Raw genomic sequence first — 17,085 nt, 5'->3', positions numbered from 1 at the left:
AGTTTCAATGGAAAAAAGGGGGAAGTTTAAAACCAGGTATTCTTAGTATATATGTACTTTTGTTGTAGCAATATGGAACTCTACACAGTAAGAAAAAAATAAATTCCTTGTACAGAATGCACAAACCTTAGACAAATGTGATCCTTATACTATTTCAAGTTAACTTTAAAAATAGAAAGTGCTTTTAAATATTTATATTTACAGTTTACAACCTCTAACCATCACTAATGATGTTGTGTGCATGTGTGCGAGGGTGGGGATCACACACGTAGGCAGACACACAACTATACATACATGAAAAAATCAATAAGATAAATCATTGGTTCTTTATCCTTAAATTGGACTTCACAGCAATGATTGGAAGCTGTTGAAGCAATGGCACCATGAAGAAATAAATCAGCTTATCTTTAACTGTTTGATGTGATTAAGCACCAAGAGCTGTGGAATAGGTAATACTGTCTAACTTGATTTTATATCATAAAAGGTGAAATCTCTTAAAATCTTTATAAAAAGCCCATTTGTAGTAAACAGACGATTCAAAGCACCAAAGTATAAATTCCAAAAAAGTAATAAACTGAATAATTCAATCAGGGTTAATAGCCTAGCCAAAATCATCTTAACTATACATATTTTTTTGCTTAAAATGTGCTTGAGAATAATCAGATGTTAAGATATATAAAGTCACAGTTTAAGAAAAACAATCTTTTCTTTTTTTACCTCAGCCGTCAAATGGTTGAGATGAACAAAGAGTAAGTTGTTCTTTAACAGCACCTTTAGGAATTATTGTGTAACACTGCTCCAAGGCAAAGTTGTACAGTTGCTATTAAAAAACCACATCTTATGCCCAATGGTTATATGGCCCTGCAACTCGTGTGAGGGCATAAGTGGAGACTGTTATGATATTATCATGAGTTACAGTTAATGCTCGGCGGGATGGAATTTGGTTAAATTCATTATCTTCATAGAATATCTCTCTTGTTGCATTGACCTGGTGTGTATTTCTGTCATTGGGCTGCAGACTGGTATTTTCAGTGCCCAATTTTTCTGCTTCCTTTTCTTTTGCCCTCTCGGCCATCTTTGCCTCCCACAGCGCTATCCCATGTTTTGGCTCATTTAAGTTTTTGTGTTGATAGAAGACTAAAGAGATCCGTGTAGGATGATTTCTGTTTGGCTTTTTAATAGGAGTGGTGGCATGTAGTTCTCGGCGTGCACATTCAATTAAGATGGATCCATGAGATGGTGCTACGGCTACCCCACCAATATCATTATCCAAAAAATTATGCTCGCTGTCTGACCACATTTCCTCTGTTTTTTCTTCAGAATCCGTGTATTTTAGGGGCTCACTACTTAGCTTTTTATCCATAGTGGCAGAATCATAATTTGAGGATTGCTTGACACTATCTTTTTGCACTGGACCTTCAAAGGAAGAGCTAATTTCATTTCTGATTACATTTGCCAGAGTATTCAATGGTACGGATGAATCAAAAGAGCTAGCCAACTGTGAGGCAGGAAAGTTTTCTAACTTAATTTCACAATGTTGCTTGTTGACTACTTCTTGTTCAAGTGTGCAGGGCAGAGTGTCTCTGTAGGCTGTGGACTCTGAAATAGTAAGGTCCTGAAATGGGGGCATACTATCCCTCTTCTCATCCAGCAAAATTCCAGTATGATCACTGACAGACACATCAAAGTTCTTACCTTTGGGTGTCACGGGAGGTTTGTTATTACTGCATTGCAAATACCCGTAGGGAGTTGAAAAACCTTCTTGACTACTTGTCACCGGCATTATACTACCAGCTTTATGAGTGAATGGAGAGCATGAATGTAAACTATTCAGCTTTAAAGGGGAGGAAGGAGCATATTGTTTTAACACAGAACCATTCTTAGTAGTGTCCGAATTAAGTTTTACTGTGGAAAGGTGACCGCCAGCCTCCATTTTTGTATTTTTTTTGTTTCCTAAGGGGAAAACAAACAAGTTTCAAATATAAGGTTGAATGTTTCCATAAATAATTTATAAATATGACATTATGAGAATGACAATTCAAATTTCTCTTCAGTATTAATTTGTTGATATTTTTTCCCTATCTCATTTTAAAATTGTATTCCTCTAACCATAAGAGGTTCAAAGATTTTTTCATAAAAAATAGTTGGGATGACCAGAATTCCTACAAGATACTGCAGATTATCCAGAATTGCCTTTGAAGCTATTTGTATATACCCGTAGGATTCTAAGCACTTAGAAGCAATGATGTTAGGCACATGGCTGTATACAACACAAAAGTAACATTACATCATCATAGATTTGCATTCTATAGTAGATGGGCACCACTGGGATTACGAGCCCAGAGACTGAGAATGGGAAGAAGGAAAACTATGTCAAGTGATGAGAGACAAATTAAGGTTAAGTACGGCTTTGTTATAAACAAGGCTGTAAAGAGAGAAGCTTAAGCCCCTGAAGCCCCTCCAGGGGTTTCCCCCGGCCTTAGAATGCCTTACATGGCATTAAAATGTCACTTCCGGTTTCTGTCCCCGTCCCCCCCCCCGAAGGAAAAGTCATTTTGAAGCCTGCAGAGGCTGTGGGCAGATGCGTGCAACCTCTGCAGGCTTCAGAAAGTCCTCTGGAGGCAACCAGAGTCACCTTAAGGGGCCAAAGATAGCAGATTTGATTACCATGATTTTCTGTATCCATGGGGGGGGGGTCCAAGAACAAGTCCTGGAGGCCCCACCTGCAGTGTAGTGCCATCAGCACCCGTTTGAAACTAAGTATGTTTTACCTACCTAATGTTTGTGAAGTTTTACCGGTATTTTCTGGCACTCCATTTTTCCCCTTTATAGACGCTGACTGCTTTTTTTCAGCTGAAGTTTGCTTTTCTTGTGTTTTCTTTGATTCACCTTTCTTCTTCTTGGTTGCTCTGCGTGGCTCAGCTAACATTCTTACTTCTCGGGGAAAAGCAGTAAGCACCTGTATTGCCCCAGCTTTTATCTTGGCTTCCAGCCCCTCCTCTGTGCCAAACTCATCTGTTTGTGAAATTTTGTAAAGAGGTAACACATGCAGCTGTTCATCATTTGGTATCACTCCCACTATACGGTTATCTTCTTTTGTTAAAGTACAAACCTAACAAAAAAACAGGACACAATAAATTTGAGTTGTGTGTTATTGAAGCAATTAATTGAAAGACATACTGACATGTGTGTTTTAGACTGAGTAAGAAAGGATAAAGCAACCTTCATTTTTCCCTTTCCCACTTTACCATGTGGAATTATTTTATACGTATGGGTACAATTGTACAAAATCACCTCCAGCTTATACGTAGACTTGCCTCATGTAACAAGACACGATTTTCAGACACTCAAGTGGTAAACTGAAGAAACTGGAAATAACAGTTTCACAGTCACTTAAAAATATTCTAAGCTTGAATTGGATAGAGAAGAAAGAAAGATTTTCTAGAATCACAGTAAGCTTCTTTCTAATCACACACACGTGCCTTTTAGCTTCTGAACAAAGATTCTATCACAGTACTTTTGCTTGAACCAAAATAGAATGAAATGGAAAATATACAGAAACCTAGCAAAGAGTTTGTGTAGTCTAATCAAGAAAGATGCCAATTAAATGATTAACTCAAGAATCTTATATTCAATTGAAAAGACAACAGGTTGACCATTGTTCCTCTTTAGATCATCATTATCTGATAATCTTATAACAAGCTCTTTGTCTCATACTTTAATGATATTCTTCCCTTGTGACTATTGAGGACAGACCTGGTCTTGGTTTAGAGAGCTATGGGAAGAACAACTAAACTGAGACATCCCATGTTTGACTGCAGGATTTTAATAATTTGTCTTTACCTTTAAACTTGTTTGCCTTCATGGGGATATCAAAGTGGTCAACACTCTCAATATGGTTGTTCACTTCTCTATTTGGTTAAGGAGAAGGAGTAAAACCCACAGCCTGTTCCCACCCTAGCTCCCATGTACAGTTCCAGCAGAAAATACCTCTATGGGGAGCTGCAGGAGTTCATTGAATTTAACACGAATTCAAGCTGTTGAAAGGGTCCTTGCAAATGACCTCAGCTTTAAAAATGAATGGTGCATAGTGCTGCATACATCCAAACACTAAAGCCATGTTAAGCATTTTACAGGTCTAAACTTCAATAAACTAACAATGGAATTTTTGTTATTGTACATTGATTGCTCTCTTGAATTGTATAAAATGTAGCCCACTTGCTAAACTTTACAGTTTGAATATTTAAGTTTTAAGAAGTGGATAAAATCTAAAAAGAGACCACTTTTTAAAACCTAAAAGTGGAGACCTAAAAGGAGACTGCAACCATGAATAGGAACTTGAGACCTAAATAGGTACAAATTCCAATCAACAAGCACTTTAGAAACAGCATCCTAGTAACTTTACCTACCACAGTGCTCCCATTGTGCATGTTGTGTGTATCTTTGTGGGCATGGGCACAGAAATCAATGCAAGCTGTGACCCCAGAGAAAGGCCGACCCTCTTTGACTCCAAGCCGACAATCAGGACCCAGGTTTTCATTTTCCACCTAAAAATAAGATAACTAGATCTCATTTGGAAATGATACGACATCATGTCAGACACAATGAGCTGAAGGGAATTTTTCATTCTGAGTAAATAACAGGTCTAAGAGAAAAGCAAACAATCAAATCTTTGAAGAAATACATTTTTCCAATTACAAAGTGTTTGGCTTTAACTTGCTGCTCCTTGTAGCATGAATCAAATGTTGAATCTAAAATTTAATTAAAAATTGTATTTGTAAGGATTATTACAGGTGGAGCCTTGGTATCTGTGAGGGATCCATTCTTGGACCCCCGCCCATGAATACCAAAAACCATAGTTTTGGCCCCTTTAAACCCTCCGAAGGGCTTTCTGAAGCCTGCAAAGGTCACTCGCATCTGTTCATGGCCTCTGAGGGGCCAAAAAAGCCCAAAAAATGCTATTTCCAGTTTCTGGAGGGAAACTGTTTTTATGCCTTATAAAAACATTAAAAAACATGTTTTTATGCCTTATAAGGCATTCTGAGGCCTGGGGAAGTAGATCAGCTCACCTTCAGAGGGTTCAGTTTGGGCCAAGTCTGGTGCAATGTGGGTTCGGGGGACCTGTGTTGCCAGATCCATGGATATAAAATCTACACCTGTAATATAGAAATTTCAGACACTACACTGAAGTGCAGTGCAGTGCAGATGAAGAATACAGTATAGCTACATGTAGTACAGAGTTGGATAGGGGATGAAATGACACAAGTCAAAATTAGAAGAAGCTGGAAACCAAGAGTTGTGGCCCATTAATCTACCTTTAGGTAGACCCAAGAAAGTTGCAAGAGGCCTGTTTCAACTACCTAGCCCTGTTACAACTACTTGATTCAAAGCAATTAAAAGCCAAAAACTTTCTGACTGGGAAAACATGTATTCCTTCAAATGCCACAGGCTGTTTCTACAAAACAGTGCTATTATTAGTATTGTATTAGTGTACAGTGGCTGGTTAACAAAAACACATGCCCGACCCCACAATAGCTGTAACCACAGGGAGATCTAGTAGGCTATACAGGCAGCTCTCAATTTACATGGGGGGTTATGTTCCAGGAAAATGGAACGTATACCAAAAATGTATAAATTAAAATAGATTTTCCAATAAGGAACAATGGGATTGGTATGAACTGGGGAACTTGCTTAGTGCTGTCACTGTCAAAATCACCCTTAAGGTAGATCTCATGTCCTGCACAGCTATACTTTCCCTGCCCAAGTTCAGCAAGTGCAGCATGGTTCCTGTCTTGGCTCTGCAGCCATTAAGAAAAGATCTCCTCCGCAATTTGAACATTTGTGTTGGAATTGCTCTTTTTCATTCGGAACCAATGACAGGCCAGCTTCCTTGCTGATAAATACACTTGGCAAGGAGAAAGAAGCTAGAAGTAGCCAGGAGAGAATGTGAAGCGCTGCTTCCATGCCAAACAAGAAATGGTTGGCCGAAGGGTGTGTCAGGTACTACATCATCCTAGACATGGCCCTTAAGACGACAGAAGGCAAGGTCTAAGAGACACTAGACACAAAAAAAGGACTCACTCAAATAAAAAAGAAACAGTGTATAATCAATATGGGGATAGCACGTGGAACATTGCCTGGCTCCTCAATATTCAGGGTTAGCTTGCTTTTTTCAGCTGTGGCAAAGAAAGCAGCCATGGTGTATCAGCTGTGTTTGAGTCTTTGTGTCATAAGCTAGCTCTGTGTGGGGGGCAAAGCAGGTTGGGAGAGTGTCTACTTGTCTAAGGACCCACAGACAAGACCAGGCGCGCCTGGTCTTCATAGGGTGGGAGGTTCTGAAGAAGCTTAAGAGAAGGGACTTTAGAAACAAAAAAGGGGGGAATGGAGTGAATATAATTGGCTTGCAGAGTCCTTAAGAGGTTCCAAACCCAGGATGAACCTTGGTACATGTAGAAGCTTAACTGAGCTATTTCAAAAACAAGACTGTGCAAATCTCATTTCTGGTCTTAGTTTGCAAATTGTGCTATTTCAAAAAAGTGCAAATTGAGACAGTGTAAATCAAGAGCTTCCACTACACATTCTGGCCACACAATGGGTGAGTTCAGACATTTCCTTCCATTTTGATTTTCATATGTTTTGAGTCTTGCTGCACCCAGAAATACACAAAAGGTGCAAAATACATGAAAACAGGTGCAAAACTAATATGACAAACTAGGTACCAGATAAGTAGCCTAAGGATCCAATAGAAGTTAACTGGTAAATTACTTTAAGATGTAATTTACTCATCATAAACACCTTTTGGAATGCTGTGATTGTCATTTTACACAGTTTTTGCTCATACATATCAAAGGGTCAAGTTCAACTTGTAATGCACAGGTGCAAGAAGGACCTGCAATAATACCTTGCATTTCCAACCCTAACGCCTACCTCTAGCATGCAGGATAAGGTATTAAAGGTATTAAAGACTCAGGCAGCCAAATTCCTTTTCCCTCCTTCCACCAGCATGTTCTGCTGTGTGTCCTCAACAGATACCTCAACATTCCATGGTGCCGGGGGGGGGGCAGGGAAGATGGGGGGATCACTGAGCATGCTCAATCCACATTAGACCATTTTGGGTTCCCCCCTTTTCTTTTAAATTACAATTGTATGTACTGCTGTGTATCCAAGAAATTATCAGAGTATGTAGAAACCACCACCTTACACATTGGTGGCCCTGTTCTGTACTAGCTGGGAGGCACTCAACCATCTGAATTGCTATCTAGATAGGAGTATTTGTATTACTTCATATATTCAAACCCGTGCAAACAATAGCATCAAAAAGTAGGCATGGGATACATTGTGTATTTAAATAGTTGTGTTTTCTCAGACCTACCTGATTCTGGAAAGCATCAGGGGCAAGTTTCTGATACAGCGGAGCCACATCTGTAGCTAAAGTTTGCAAATTATTTTCCAGGTTTTCTTCCTAGACAGAGGGAGAAAAATAATCAGATAAAATTTCAAGTTTGTAAGGTATGTCAGTAAAACAAAGAAACCAACATTAACCAAGCTTCATTAGGATATTGAGTCAATATCCAGTGGCTTTGGTGACTAATCCACATGTGAGCTTGCTGTCATAATGATAAAACACAGCAACATTTTTTGTCAGTAAAATAGAGAGAAAAGTCAACTAATCCCAAACATTGAATTAAAAGAACCTCAACACTAGTTTTCATTTCCTTCTTCCCTACACAGATTCTGTTTCAGAAACTAATGGCTACTTGAAATGCTGGAAGGGCAATCATGCTCATAATAAAAAAGACAGACACATTTGTTCTGTGAGTTGAACATATTTGGGGATCTGCTACTTAATTATAGTAGTTTAGAGCAGTATTTCTCAAAGCCTGCTACTAAGAGCTCCAGGGCTCCTTTAGATCATTTAAGGGAGTGGTTCCCAACCTTTAGGAGCCCACGGACTGTTGAGACAAAAATTGGAATTGGCACAGACCACATGAATCCAGGGTCTCCAAGCGGAATTTTATCAGGGGTACAACAGCAAGAAGAGTCTTTGGAGTCCTGGTCTGCTGTGCTTCCCAAGGCAGTGACCAGGTCTACCTGCCCACAGTGTCAGCAGCTAGATTCAGTAATACAGAAAACCAAACACACTCCTAAGTCTCTAAAAAATTTTAAATATAGAAAATCATTGCAGAAAATTAGATCATCATATTTAGGCTCACACTAGAATGGAAAGTGTCCTGTGTGTACCAAAACATACTTCTACAGCAGCTGTAATGCCACAGCTGTGTCCTTGATACACTCCTTCATGGTAAGCAGATCCACAAGCCAAAGAGCTGCTGTAGCAGACCAGTTTCCTCCCAGATTTGACACTGATCAGGAATGTCATGTATGCATTCCTTTGCCCAGCACATGGCTTGCAGCAGCCATAGCTGCCATACACCAGGCATCCTACATGGGCAGCAAGTTTGGGTAAGATTGGAAAATATAAGATCCCAGGAAATTTCAAACCCTCCTTTGGCTCCTGGGCCTGGGGTACAAATTACCCCTGTATCCCCTCTCATGGGCCCTGCGTGCAACCCCCACCACTTCACAAAAAAATACAGTTAGATCTGCAATTGCACAGGCCAACACACATTTTGCTTCCTTAAACATTACACCAAATCCTGGATATATTTGGGGTGCTGATTCCAAAAACGGCATCCGTTTTGCCCTATCACGTCTAGTTTTGGAGACATGGCATAGCCTCTTTAGTGAATGGTTCAAGCAGCTTCCTCATGAGGAAGCCTACACCATGGCTTCCTCATGAGGAAGCTGCTTGAACCATTCACTAATGAGGCTATACAAAAACTAGACGTGATATGCCGTTTTTTGGAATTGGCAACCCAAATTCATATCAAACCACCATAAAGCTTGGAAAAAACTTCTCTGACCCTCAGTTTTGTAGGCCTGTTTAATTAGAAATTTATTATATTTATTATTTGAAGTGAAGATCTGTGGGTTGCTGCTTTGGTTGCAGGCAGTTCATTCTCCACCCTCTCTAGTGGTCCATGCAGGAGCATGTTGGAAGTAATCAAAGGCAATCTTTTTTTCTTGAGACTTTCGGTCTCGAGGACCGAACCAGTGCTTTAAGGGGATCCACAAGCACACCATAAGTGGCCACCATCTGCTTGGTGCTGCACCATTCTGCACATGCATGGTGCTCTGGGACTCCCTGAGACTCTGTGCATGTGCTGGTGAGGCTCCCCAAGACTCTGTTTAGGAGTGTAAAGGTATCCAGAGACCGAAATGCTTGAGAACCACCGCTCTAGAGTACTCAGCTTTGCATACATTATTCAATACTTAAACATTTGCATATGCTTTTGAGTGGGAAAAATACTTCACTGTTGCATCAAAAATGTTGTAATCTAGTATTTCTTCTAGTTTTTCCTCACTCACATTATATCTGTACTACATTCTATTCTTACCTAAAAGTTATTATCTTACGCTTCTTTATATTTAACCTCAACTCACTCTTTCCAGTTCCTCAAATGATCCATATCTGTCTGTACTTTGAATCTATTGTCTTCTGCATCTGCAATGCTATACATCCTAGTTTTATGTCATCTGTAAAATGATCAATATTAAACATTTAGCTAAATAAATCTAGCAAGCACAATGGAGAGAGAGAGAGAGAGAGAGAGAGAGAGAGAAATAGCTTCATGCAGTGATTGCTCCAGGACCTTTTTCAATCTTAAAATAAGAACATTATTTAAATTGACACTTTGAAGGTAGCTTAAGGTGAATTATTATTTTTTATTAGGAGGGCATAACATGCATGGAGATCAGTGAACTAAAGTGTACTATGAGATATTTGATTCTTGAAAGGCTAATTTCTGTGAAAGTTGAAAGTCAATGACAATTTGGGGAAAATGTGATTAGTATTTTTATATTCACAAGGATGTTAAATATATAGACAGAAGACACGTAGCAGCAATGGGGGGGGGAGGAGAAGAAAGCATTCCATTAGAGAACAACTTGATTTGAATATTTACAAAGTATATTGAAAGAATGGCTTCATAAGCTCTGTGCGCTGTACCCTTTTTGCCTTGAATTCTTTAAATGCTACAAATCCTCTGGAGAAAAAAAGAAAAGTGAGGCAAGGATCACTTACTTGCTTGTGATCATCTGTGAGAAGTCTAAATTTCCTGGGAGTTTTGCTTCTGGCAAACTTGCAGCCATTGTAATACATACTCCATGAACAGCCAAATGAGAAAGATGCTCCACACGTCTCTGGATCAAGACCTTGACAGGCACAAGTACGACTGTGGTAGAATCGAACAAGTCACAATCAGCTAGCAATATAGCAAGATTCTATAAATACATACCCTGTATAAATGAACAAAACAGTGCAAAACATGCAAAATCATTTACCAGTTGTTTTTGATAGAAACCAGTTCAAGATCTGCTCCACCAGAGCCCAGAAGAGCCCCAGAAGTTTTCTGCAGGACAGCTTACAATTACTGCAACATATCCCTTCTTCCATGCCATGGAACTTCAGAATTCCAAAATAGAGTCAATGCATTGCTGGTCTGGTATCATACCAAGCTACCAGCTATGTAAAAGAGGACCAGCCTTGGCACCTTAGGCTAGATCCTAACTCTCCCTCTTGGTCAGCCCAGCATTATACTGGGCTACTTGGGTTTGCACCTGCAATTTTGCTGGCACAGATCTGAGTAGCCTCATGGGGTCGTGATGTGTGACACAGGGTAAGGGGTTAAATATCACTCCAAATTGTGCTCCAGCTACCTCCTAACCTCAACTGGACACAGTGCAGGCCACTTAGCCTGCCTGTTTCAGCACAGGTTAGGATTGGGCTGTCCATCTCATAAATAAACAAATACATTTTTCTCCACCAATTAAGCTTTCATTGATCAAATATGGTCAATTGCTATATGAATGTGCACACAGATCCAAAAGATAAGATCCACCCAAGACCAGATGTTTAAAAGTTACCATGAAAGCTAATGAGCAATATGAGAAGCACTATTTATTGGCCTCCCCTTTGTGTCCTCATTTATAAGACAGTCCACAGTTGTTCCATCTTTGAGTAATATTTGCATTTAATGAAACTTGCTCTTTGAGAGAACAAACAATAGAGCCTTCTCTTTGAGGCTAGGTCAGCCTGGGGACCATGGTGAAGACTTGGATCATCTGATCCTGCCTGCCTGGCAGGGAGGAGCTTCTCACATGCCAAACCAAGCCACCCTAGAGCCACTAGAGAAGCACTCTTTATTTGCCTTCTTGTTTTGTCCTCATTAATTCTTATAAGACAGTCCAGTTATTCCATCTTTGAATGAGCACAGATGGCCTCCCACCTGTAGTTATACAACCCCTACCTGTATTAAGAGCCCACCGCTAAGGTCAATTTCAGGGAAATGTTTGATTATCATCCGATGACTTTTTGAAGCAACTCTGAGCACATGCTCATGGGAGAAAACTACATCAAACAGGTTGTCCAACTTACTTTCCCAGTAGTAAATGCTAGATTGCTGCCAGATCCCATGTGTGGAACTACCCTTAGGAAGATGATGTGAAAAATATACTCCATTTTTAATATTCCATGTATATGTGACTATTCATAGTACATTTCAAAAGTGACTGTGTGAGAATAATCTTATGTCAAACTCAGCCCAGAATGTAAGCACAGTATTCTTGAAGAGGAATTTAACAATTTTATTTATTTAGATTTCTATACTGCCTGGGCTATAAGCCTGGGGAAAGGTGGTTTACAACAAGATTAAAACATACATAAAAACAATACTTCCCTCATCAAAGTCATTAACATGACATGCATGCCGACCGGTTATGAAGATAAAGATAGGATTTTGACTCATTCAACTTTAATCATTTCTCATTAAGAAGTTTCCTTTCAAAAGTTAATATAAAATTATAATTAATACATATTAACGTGAAAGCAATCCATTTGGTCTCTCAGCTATTGATCTTGTTAGATCAGCTCACTAGAAAAGAGGCACACTGGGCTTGCATTTGAAATATGTAGCAAACAGCAGCATGCTTTGATTCAGGAAGCTTGAGAGATTTGACTATGACCTTCTGACAGGACAGTAAGCTGCATCCCAAATAAAGGGCATTCTTTTAAGAAGATGAAAGGGAAAACGTATGTTTCTCTAATACTATCTTTGCCAAGGATAGAAGTGGAAGAAGCAGAAAACTCATTTAGCTCTCCCACACTCTCTATTTAGAATGGCAATTGATTGCCTACAACCTACTGAATAGGAGCAATACCATAGCATTAAAAATGACAACTCCTTTGCATTTCCCCCCAAGTGTAGGTATTATGACTATAATTTGAAGTTTAAAAGGCTAATAAGAATCACACACATATTGGATTACATAATTAGACTTTCATGTATCAAAACATCAGTGCTATGGAGTTCACTTACTCTTCATTTAGTGCACACCTCCGGCTTGTTGGACAGCCATATTTTCTGAGAGTCTGGGTCAGTTCCTTATAGAGTGTGTCAGCCAGAAGGTGAGGAATCCCTTCCCAAGCCAAAATAAGGATCACAATGACAGCAGTTTGGCAATGATGTCCTGCACGTTGTCGAACTAAGCACAGCAGTTTTTCTTCATCACCACTTCTTCGTATTACCTGCAAAATGCATGTAGTCGTTTGTAGATTCATCTGAAAGGATCCAAAATCTTGACTCCAGCTCTTTGTTTACAAAAAGAGTTGCATTATTAGATTCCTTCTGGATATACTATTACCTCTACCATTTGCACACCAGTATTATTTTCTTCTACTAGTACCACTGCCATAGGTTTGCAGTTACTCTGTAACTGGAGGCCAGAATGTGATATCAGATCAGAAAGATCCATCTGAAATGTTGTGGTTCTTGAAAGACAGAACCTTTCTTCAATTGTAAAATCCCTACGGGGATTTAGAACAGCCTGCCTTTGTAAACCGCCTTGAATAAAGTCTGAGGAGAAATCTGACAACCAAGAAAGGTGGTATATAAATACCTGTATTATTATTATTATTATTATTATTATTATTACTCAGACTTCAAAGTCCTCAACAATTACAAGTTAAACTAAATGCTTCTGATGGACAGCTCATTTACTTTCTAAAACTGCAACTTTATGTGGTGGTTTGGATACCAGTTTTTTCAAAGTATCTTTAAAGCAAACAAATCATGACTCTTCTTCCTATTATATAGTCCAGTGTTTCCCAGACTGTGGGTCCCAAGGTGATTGTTGGCAAGCTGACAATCAGCTAGCCAACAAGTAAAATGTATTGAGTCCTATAGAAAATGAAACTGAGCTGCATGTGTGTATTTACTTGTGTGTATTTACAGCTCTTATCAAAAGGTCAAGCAAAGGGGAATGAATGACCGCTAAAATGATCCCAATCTGAATGAAGGTGGAGCTCAACAAATGCTCCAGAAGGCAGTCCCCGCACCATAGTAAAAAGGATAACAGGAGTGAGGTACAGCAGTACTAGTAAGTTAACAACACAAAATTAAATCATATGCTAGCGAGCATCATAGGATATTACAAACCATCAAATGCAGAGATATCCACTCAGAGGACATTATGTCTCACATGTGGATAAAACAAAGTAATTGAGACACAAAGAGGTGAAAACAGGACTTCAGCTGCCTATGCAACTTTTTTTTTTGCATGAGATTCAGGAACTTGTATTATAAAACAGGAATGCTATAGAATCTCACTCATAATATGCAGTGCATTTTTCTTTTTACAATACAAAAGTTGAGAAAGGGTAGCACATTTTTTCTTTCAAGCATGAAATCTATAAACTCTCTAGTCTCTTGTTTCTCAAGTTACATAACCAGTTTGAGAAAGCAATGGACTGCATCCCAAGAGAGTCAGGATTTCTAAATCCCACTGAAATTAGTCACAGCTAATTTGCCCCACTGATTTCAATAGTACTTAATCAGGATTCACTTTCTTAGAACATAAACCCAAAATAGGAAAATTGCACAATATGAAAATTCTTCTATGCGAAAGCATTAAAAAAAATATTGGAATTGAATTGCAGAAGTACAGCCCTGGAAAATATGAAGGATAGGCAGGAGAATAATTTATCATCTCCTTTATTTTATTTACAGCCCAATCCTAACCAACCTTCTAGCACCAATGCAGGTGTGTCAATGGGGCATGTGCTATATTCTGTGATAGTGAGGCAGTTCACAGAGGCCTCCTCAATGTAAGGGAATATTTGTTCCCTCACTTTGTGGCTGCGTTGAGGCTGCATCAGTGTTCGACAGTTGACTAAGATTGGGTTGTCAATCATTTTTACTCCACATTCCCTCTTTCCCCCTTCTCCCCCAAAAGGTACCCAAAGCAATCAATACAAGAACATTCAATAAAACAGCTCATACAACACCACTTTTATATATACAATACTTTATTCCATATATAAGGAATTTACATCCTTGTATATGATTTATTTAGACACCATACAACTATACAACAGTGGCATTGAAGCACTGAAGGAGACTAATTGATTTTTCCATTGTCCTCAGTCTATAACTGTTCTAATAATATAACTGTAACACACATTCTCAGTTTTATTGTATCAGTAAAACTCAAGTAGCTTCATCTTCTCTTTTGCCTCTGCCATACCCCATCACCAATTATGTGGAGCAGGGCAGAGAATTGCACAGCAAAATTACACAACACCCAGTGCAAACTATACTACCTATTTCCAGGTTGGGGAGTAGACTTGACTAGAAACTTCTTAAAGGTTCTGTGCCTTAACCAGTAATGCAGCTTCCCGTAATTTTTCCCCATGTGATTCAAAGCCATGCAAAGATGCTTTTTGTCAGTAGATAACTCTGCAGAGCTAAGAATACTGCACTGCTGTTATTCAGTCTATAAGAAAGATATAACAGCTGGCAAACCTCAGCTGACTCTTGGAAATAGCAAACTATCACCAAGCCCAACATCTATTATTATCAGCATTCTTCCACACACAACTGTACTGGAGTAGAATTCACGGAGCTGTATATAGCCTAAGTTTAACTTCAACATGCATCTGTGCATACCTACTCAGGAGTCAATCCCATTGTGTTCAGTGGGACTTACTCCCCAGGAAAGTGTGCATAGAGGTGTTTGAAAATGGTGTTATTTAACTTACTCAGAAGTAAGCCCACTTGTGTTCAGTAAAACTTATGCCAGGGGTGTCAAACGTAAGGTTCAGGGGTCAGATGTGGCCCCCAAAAGCTTTTTATCCGGCCCTCAGGCTCTCAACTGCTGAGGTGTTACAGCTGAAATGGCAACACACATGAAAATTGAGCTTTCCCAAATCTTGAAATATGCTCAAGATTTGCGTACTTTCTCTTCTGTCATTTGCAGTTAATGAGTTTCTATATCAGAACAGGGTCTGATTTCTGGCCATTAGCTGCTCAATGATGTCACTTTCTGCTTAATGACATCACTTCCGACCCTCAGCTGGAGCCCTGAACGCTAACGCCCTCTGTATGAAATGAGTTTGACACCCCTGACTTAGGCTGTAAACCTATCTTACTCAACAAACACCTCTAATCATGACTAACTAAACTTGGACTGCAATCCTGTACAAACTTCTTGGGAGTAAGCCATATTGAACACCATGGGACTAACTTCTGAATAGGCATGAACAAGATTGCACTATTACAATACAGTATTCAAGATCCCATATGGAGTAAAAATATGGGCATAAGAACTGTGTGAGCAGCATGGATATAAAGGTGTTTACTTATGAATTACCCCATACACATGCCATCCAACACACTTCAGATTTTCCATATATGTGTGGATGACTTTATTCAGAATATTTACATCCTGCCTTTCTTTCAGAACTCAAGAGGGGTGTCCTTCAGTTCCCAGACAGTTTCCTATCCAGCTACTAAAATGAGATGCTACTGTAATTCAAATAAACTAAAGAATGTTTCCCTTAAACATTCATATTGGTAAATAAGTTGCTGTACTTGTTACTACAGGAAGTTTTAAATTGCAAATGGAATTAAGTGTTACTTGATAGCACTTATAGGCGAACACTGCTATTCACAAATAAGAGGCAGTATCAACTCTCTCACACATAACCCACCCATCCACCTCAGCTTTGCTCCTGAGAAACGATAGAAGAGCTAAAAATCAAAGTCTGCATGCCTTGGTTGCCCTTGGCCTTTGCCATTACCACTGTATTTAACAGCAACCAGGGATGACTGTGTTGAGACCTACAACTCCTCCCATTTAAACACTGATTACAGACACAAGTTATGAATGTGGATGTTTGAGTAAAAAGAGCAGCCAGGCAATCGCACACCTACATTCTACTATTTGTTTGTTAGTTTTAAACATTACTTGCACACTACTTGTCAGTGTGCATTTAGTCTCTTTGTTTCACATGCTGTGTGTCTAACAAAGGTGTGGCCAAATTTGCTTAAACTAAGAGCCTCATACGATAAACTTCAGATGCTTGAGAGACACAGGAGAGATGTTTGAGAGCCCCAATATTTAAGAAGTATTTAAATTCTTAAATATATTTACTCACCATGGACATTAATGTTTTTATCCAGTGGACTCTCGTTTCATACCTGGTAAATAATTATAAAGCTTGAAAATTTCTTGTTTTCCTTTTATATTAATTGTGATGCAAAAAAGAGCTTAGCCAACATATTTTCAAGACCTTTCCCTGAAGAGACCTCCGGCGTTGCCACTGGATGCAATAGTAGCTGTTTTGGTGCTGCTGCACCTGACAGAGCCGCAATTTTCAGGACTGGGCTGTAAACCATTTGCTTTTTGCACATCAGAACGGACTGTTGTGTTATCTGCATTCCCATTAAAATTACGTGCCCTCAACCAAGAGAACCTACACTGGCCTAAGCTCAACTTGAGGAGCTCTGACTTCCTTTTTCCCATGTCTTAAGGTCTCCTGAATGTGAAGAGAGCAGGGAACAGATGTTGCAATACCATCTTCTAAATGCAAAATGCCTGCCCCATTTGCTGGTGCTTGATTACAGTATATAACAACAACAATTATACCAGAGTATTTATATGATTTAGGCTGCAATCCTAATCAAC

The 17,085-nt window shown here is 39.2% G+C and overlaps 1 protein-coding gene across 1 annotated transcript in view; it reads right to left on the bottom strand.

Annotated features, from left to right (window-relative positions):
• Positions 1–773: 773 nt before the first annotated feature.
• Positions 774–17,085, bottom strand: part of TET1 (tet methylcytosine dioxygenase 1) — a 64,339-nt gene continuing 48,027 nt past the window's right edge. Inside the window, exons 6-11 of the mRNA XM_066620675.1 lie at positions 12,438–12,646; positions 10,145–10,295; positions 7,373–7,462; positions 4,410–4,547; positions 2,776–3,112; positions 774–1,953 (exon numbers count right to left, since the gene is read on the bottom strand). Coding sequence (XP_066476772.1) covers positions 839–1,953; positions 2,776–3,112; positions 4,410–4,547; positions 7,373–7,462; positions 10,145–10,295; positions 12,438–12,646 — 2,040 coding nt within the window. The 3' untranslated portion in view covers positions 774–838. The remainder of the gene's footprint in view (positions 1,954–2,775; positions 3,113–4,409; positions 4,548–7,372; positions 7,463–10,144; positions 10,296–12,437; positions 12,647–17,085) is intronic.

The sequence above is a fragment of the Tiliqua scincoides genome, chromosome 3 (genome assembly GCF_035046505.1).
Source record: "Tiliqua scincoides isolate rTilSci1 chromosome 3, rTilSci1.hap2, whole genome shotgun sequence".
NCBI lineage: Eukaryota > Metazoa > Chordata > Lepidosauria > Squamata > Scincidae > Tiliqua > Tiliqua scincoides.
This window is presented reverse-complemented; position numbering and strand designations above follow the sequence as displayed.